Raw genomic sequence first — 6147 nt, 5'->3', positions numbered from 1 at the left:
CGGAAGTAATGAACCGGTAATCCATGGGCACGCGAACTCGTGACATTTTATAAAAGCAACAGTTTTAAGTACTGAAGTAGTCGTTTTCAGTCTTTGTCTTAAAATCACATCCAAATTGGGTCAGAGAAGGATTTCGTGCCTGCCAATCGAAAAAGGATCAGGTATTTCTTATTACCCACAATGCCCCTACGCCCAGTTGCCGCCATTTTGTCGCTTGATCCCAAGTTGTTTTGAGACGACTATGTTGAAACAGGGATACTCTATAACAGGGATTGGTCACTCGCTAGCTTTCCTTACCATTTGTACTAATTAACGTGTGCCTCGTCATGCCCCACTGCACACGTCGACTTGGTTTGTTCTCAGCGCAAATCGGCTGCGCTTAACAGTATTTCAACCAGTTTACTGTCGGAAACTATCGGCATCTCCCGGAGTAATACTCGGTAAATTGGAGTAGGCTCCCCTGAATGTTGTCACAACAAGCTGGTTACACTTCCTGTCGCCGAATGATGCATGTGTGGATTAATGAGAGGACTTGAGAATGTGTTTACACATTGCCTTGTTCAAAGACTCTCTGTTTATGTGACAATTTTGATACAGCGTTCGAAACGATCGCCAGCCCAGAGGCCCAGCGTCGGTTGTTAATGTATCAGGCCAACAGTTTCAGTTATCTGCAGGCCCATGTGGTCTTCTGTCAATTAGATCTCATTTCCTTTGAACTAGCATCGTGCCCATAATTTGTATTAATGTTCAGGAATTATCCTTGATCCCTCATGTTAGGATAACTTCCAGTTTCACTTCATAGTATTATATATTCAGTGCCGCATAGGAATGTCAGCAGTCTATAACTAATTGTAAACTTCTCTGTGCTCCATACACTTCACTAATGGATTTTGTAGGGACTGTGAAACTCTCTACAATGAAGACTATTTTGTTTTTAATGGTTTGATTCCAACAAAATGGGTATGCAGACTTTAAAGACTGCAAGTGGCAGCAAGCCCTGATGGCCAAATGGCAAACTAAAGGTTATTATGTTATTATATGTATTTGAAATGACCTGTTACACAATTAAAATGTCTCATTATGTTTCAGTGGTTTTCTGTTTGTGTGGAATGCTTAGGCTGCATAAAAATATGTTTCTCAGGCACATTCTTTTCAAAAGTGACGAGTAAGACTTTGATTTTTAATTTTTGATAGAAAAAATGTGACGAGGGAGGAACACATTTTTATTTCTTTTTCCTTCAGGAATACAGTTTGGAAAGTTAAGCACATGTTAATGAGTTGTAGATTCAGTCACTCTCATTCTTACAGACACTCAGTCTATAATGGACAAATGGACGGTCGTGGCAAAGTCGAAATTATTTTTTTGAAGAGGGCAGTTAATGAAGATGACCAGATGTCTTCCTGCATGTGCGCAATTGCATGGATACTGACAGAATGTCAACTGACACAGTCACTCCCCCCCTAAAAAAACAAAAAGTTTAAAACCATCACAAAGCGTTAAAAAGTCCTTTGCAGTTTTGTCAAATATCAACAATAGTTTCAGAACTAAAATATTCAAGCATCAAAGGCATCCATGGCAGATTAGAACAGATCAGATATGTCATACCTCACACTTTCACCAGATAGAATATTCCCCTCAATACTTAGAGGTGTATTTGAAAGAAATGAATTTTAGGACGACTAAACACATTCAAACATTGGCTTGTAGTAATGATTGATCAGATCAGATCAACGATATGTCATATTTTTCACACACATGAAATACTTGTGAATGTATACACCCTACCAATTATTTTTTTAATTCATAAAATCATCACTATTACTTCCAAACACCTCTCACCAGATGGAACTTTTTTCCCTAACAGAAATTAAAGGTGTGTGTGAAAGAAGTTTTTTGAGCAATAACTAGAAACACTCAAAAAATACTGTGTAGTATTTCAATGGCGGATCAGAACAGATCAGCGAGATTTCACACACCTCAAATAAATCCTAACAACATGTTTAGATCATCAAATTATAAATATTACCTGCAAACACCTTTCGGGTCATTGTATATTCCCCTCATAAATATTTAAGGTGCATGTGAAAGAGGTTTTGGAGCAATAACTAGAAACACTCAAAGTTATACTATTTCAATGGCGGATCAGAACAGATCCGCGAGATGGCACATTTTTCAACACCTCAAAAACACCCTACCGATTTTTTTTAAATTATAAAATTAGCACTATTACTTCCAAACACCTTTCACTAGATGGTATGTTCCCCTAATGGAAATTAAAGGTGTATGAGAATGAAGTTTTTGAAGCTGAAACAAAAGCACTCAAACAACGCCGTGCAATATTTCAATGGCGGATCGGATCAGGTCGGCGAGATGGCACATATTTCACACACCTCAAGTACGTCCTAACAATTTATTTTAGATTTTGAAACTATCACTATTACCAGCAAACACCTTTCGCCTGATGGTAAATTCCCCTCATAAAAATTAAAGGTGCATGTGAAAGACGGTGTTGAGCAATATCTAGACACACTTCAAACAACGGCGTGTAGTATTTCAATGGCGCATCAGATCAGATCGGCGATCTGCCACATTTTTCACACCCCCCAATTAAACCCCAACATGTTTTTAAGTCACAAAACTATCACTATTGCTTGCAGATACCTTTCAACTAAAGGTATAATTTCCTGCTAAAACATAAAGGAATGTGTGAAAGAAGCTTTTATTGACGAAACTCAGTCTATCTTCGCTGTGTACCGATAATTGAAGCCAGAGAGTTACAAGATGCCGACTTGAAACTTTACTACAAACATATTTTCTTATACTGACACTAATTACAAATATGTGACTAGAACTGAAGTAACAGAACAGGTGACTTATGTTCTACGTGTAGGATCCGAGTTGTCACAACACTCAGCGAATGTAATCAGCTGTTGAAAATGAACCGAGCTCAATCTTTAATACTAAGCTGCCGCCATATTGTCTCCACTGGTCACGTGACAAAGCGAGACATACGTTCAGCGGTTTTTCGAGGAGTTTCCACTCCCCTCTCTATATAGGCTCCCTGGTTGAAAGCAGTTCTCACCCGGTATGTCCAGTAACGACAAGGAAGTCAACACAGTATTCCTACATTTGTCCGTGTTATCTGATTCAAGAGAATGGCAATGAGATTTACAATAGAAGCTTTGGATATTCGGATACGTGAAAAATTGAGAACAGCAGCAGTCGTCGATCGCAGCGGGAGAAAAGGAACATTCCACGATCTGGTCAGGTACAGTGTTATTTTCTTGAAATAAGCAATAGCACATGTTACTCGGAATGTTTAACGTAAATAAGTAACTACTACAATACATATGAAATTTTAGACTTGATGGGCCTCGGTAAACACATGCGTGTCGAATTCTTAGCAAGAGAGATGTATGGCTTCCTTCACTCAGCACTCGGTTAATTCAAGAACTCAATATTACTGTGATTTGGATCAGCTCACACGATTAAAATGGTTCAATGTGTTAATGAATGAGAAATTATCTTTGCAAGAAAAAAATAAATCACAAATATCTCTAGTATATTATTGCTAATGTGCTTGTTACGACTCAAAATAACTTCAAACGTATTTATAAATACGAATATTTATTTAAGAAATCCTTTTCATATTGCCTTTGATATTTGCACGTTTGAAAACAATGTAGTTGGGGATAGTGTGTCATTTTGCATTTATGGGTTAGGGATTCTCTGACCAGATTTCAAAATTGAAATTTCACAATGTTTTCAAACTAATATTGAAGATTTTTATATTATTGATTTATGAGATAATTTAGATTTGCCATCTGATGTAAGTAGTGTTATGCTTATCATATCAAGATTTAACGAACTCTGAATGAAGAAATGTGGATTGTGTTAGTCCCACAGAAAAGGTTACGAAGAGTATATAAAGAATATATGGGTATACAATGATGGATTGCCAACCCAAATTAGTATATGAATTTGCTGACCTGGATTCTTTTCATCTAGCATATTCTACACTTTGCAAATTGATATTTATTCTTTTTATTCGACACTTTATTGTTATCAAGATTGCAATATGACAAGCTCCTGACTTTTTTTAATCGATGCATTTCTACGTTTCCAGCATAAAGGAGGGCAGTGTTGGAAAAACTGAAGAAGGCAGCCAGGACCAACTCATTTTGACATACAAAAGGTATGTATGACCTGAACCGTCCAGTACATAATGTAAATACAACATAACCAAATGTAAATCCTAGGAATCAGTAAAAGTGCATGGCGCATGTCATTATTCTTGTAACCTCCAACTGGAAACATGTTTCACTTATAGTTATGCATCATGCACATGTCTCCTTTCAGAAGCTTTTTGATGGGTTTGGATGAACAAGATGGATCACTTATGAAGGTGTGGGGAAAGCAGAGGCCCACGGCTTGTATACAAAGAACGGCAAAAAGTTCAGAGTAAGTAAACGTATTCTAGTCATTTTACATCTTGCAGAGATTAAAAATTTTAAGGAAACCTTTAAAATATCAAGTTAATTTGGATTCTTTCTATGTACATTCAAGGAATTTCAAAATGAACAATGTGCAATTTATCCTTTGAAAAATCCAGCTTAAAAAGTTTTAAATATTATGGAGCACATTATGCTGCAGCGTATGCTTGTGACCCCATATTCATAGCTTGTCTGCCTGAATGACTCCACATTATTGGTTAAGAAAACATGTCTTTTCACAATAACGGATAAATCGTAGTTCTATACTCATAATGTGCATTGTAAGTAACATTCAGAAAATAAATTATGGCTTTCAAAGGCGAATTTCTTCATGTCCCTGCACTCTATCATATATCAATACGCTGTTCTGCGATTGAAACTTTTGATGTCAAATGCTCAGTTTATACTTTTTGATCTCTTCGCTTATCGGACATGGGGTTCAGTGTATTTCACCTCAAGCAATGTTTGACAGTTTTCTTTTCTCTAGCCATGGATATCGTAGACGAATGCTTGTTTGTACTGATAGTTTGTTTTCTAAATTTCAGAAGCTGGAAAGCAGGAAGGCTGTGAAACGATTGACTGGCCGGAGGAGAAGAAGCACACAGTTCTTCCTCTCTTGGGGAAAGAGCTAACATTTTTCAAACTAGGAAGCCAAGTGATATGGGCTGGTCTACAGTGTGTTTAAGAAAAATATTCTGTACTCACTGCTAATTATTCCCTTGCTTTTGTTTCATTTACTAACTTGAATATTCCGGATATTATTTGTTTACAAACATATTGTTGAATATAAATAAACTTTTAATAAATTTTTGTTTTATTCTGTTGTGTGTCATCCTGAAGCCTTTTACCATTATGCAATTGTATAAAATACCTGATTTGCTACATGTGAGACATGAAACAACATCTTTTCCGGAGGACCGGGTAAAGGGCTGACACGAGCAAGTTTCAGTTCATGGAAACTAGGTATTAAACTAGGTTGGAAACTACAACACGGAAACCGGGTTGAAACCTACAGTGAACTCATACATGGAAACCAGGTTGAAACCTGCAAGAAACTCATACATGGAAACCAGGTTGAAACCTACAGTAAACTCATACATGGAAACCAGGTTGAAACCTGCAATAAACTCACACATGGAAACCAGGTTGAAACCTGCAAGAAACTCATACATGGAAACCAGGTTGAAACCTACAGTAAACTCATACATGGAAACCAGGTTGAAACCTGCAATAAACTCATACATGGAAACCAGGTTGAAACCTACAAAAAACTCATACATGGAAACCAGGTTGAAACCTACAATAAACTCGTAAATGGAAACCAACTGGATCCCGCTTGGAGGAGTGGGTAATGAAACGAACTGGAAACCATCCTGAGATGGTGCAGTTTCAGTTGCATGGAAACCACAATGAAACTATAGGAAACTCCCTGGAAACCAACTGGAAATGTTGGTTTCCATGACGTTTCTTCTAGGTTTCAGTGTTCCGGAAACCAGCTTATTTTTGCTGTGATTCATTCATTGTAATAGTTCATATAATGAATCGTAGACATAAATAGCACTACTGTATTACACTCATGTTCGTGTAGATTTGAAATAAAGCAAGTTACTAATTTAGACCTAATTCATTTATTGATTTTATTTATTGACTATT

General features: G+C 37.0%; 1 protein-coding gene across 1 annotated transcript; it reads left to right on the top strand.

Annotated features, from left to right (window-relative positions):
- The first annotated feature begins 3156 nt into the window (after nucleotides 1–3156).
- Nucleotides 3157–5177, top strand: LOC137259543 (uncharacterized). The gene is made up of 4 exons (XM_067797173.1): nucleotides 3157–3269; nucleotides 4128–4196; nucleotides 4361–4462; nucleotides 5040–5177. Exons 1-4 carry the CDS (start codon nucleotides 3157–3159, stop codon nucleotides 5062–5064), a joined length of 309 nt encoding a protein of 102 aa, XP_067653274.1. The 3' UTR covers nucleotides 5065–5177.
- The last annotated feature ends 970 nt before the right edge of the window (nucleotides 5178–6147 follow it).

This window comes from Haliotis asinina, chromosome 13 (assembly GCF_037392515.1).
Source record: "Haliotis asinina isolate JCU_RB_2024 chromosome 13, JCU_Hal_asi_v2, whole genome shotgun sequence".
NCBI classification, from domain to species: Eukaryota; Metazoa; Mollusca; class Gastropoda; order Lepetellida; family Haliotidae; genus Haliotis; species Haliotis asinina.
This window is presented reverse-complemented; position numbering and strand designations above follow the sequence as displayed.

Coding starts and splice junctions, on each gene's coding strand:
- LOC137259543 (XM_067797173.1), top strand. CDS start 3,157: ATGGCAATGAGATTTACAATAGAAGCTTTGGATATTCGGATACGTGAA. Junction 4,197..4,360: donor CTCATTTTGACATACAAAAG/GTATGTATGACC, acceptor GTCTCCTTTCAG/AAGCTTTTTGATGGGTTTGG. Junction 4,463..5,039: donor AGAACGGCAAAAAGTTCAGA/GTAAGTAAACGT, acceptor TCTAAATTTCAG/AAGCTGGAAAGCAGGAAGGC.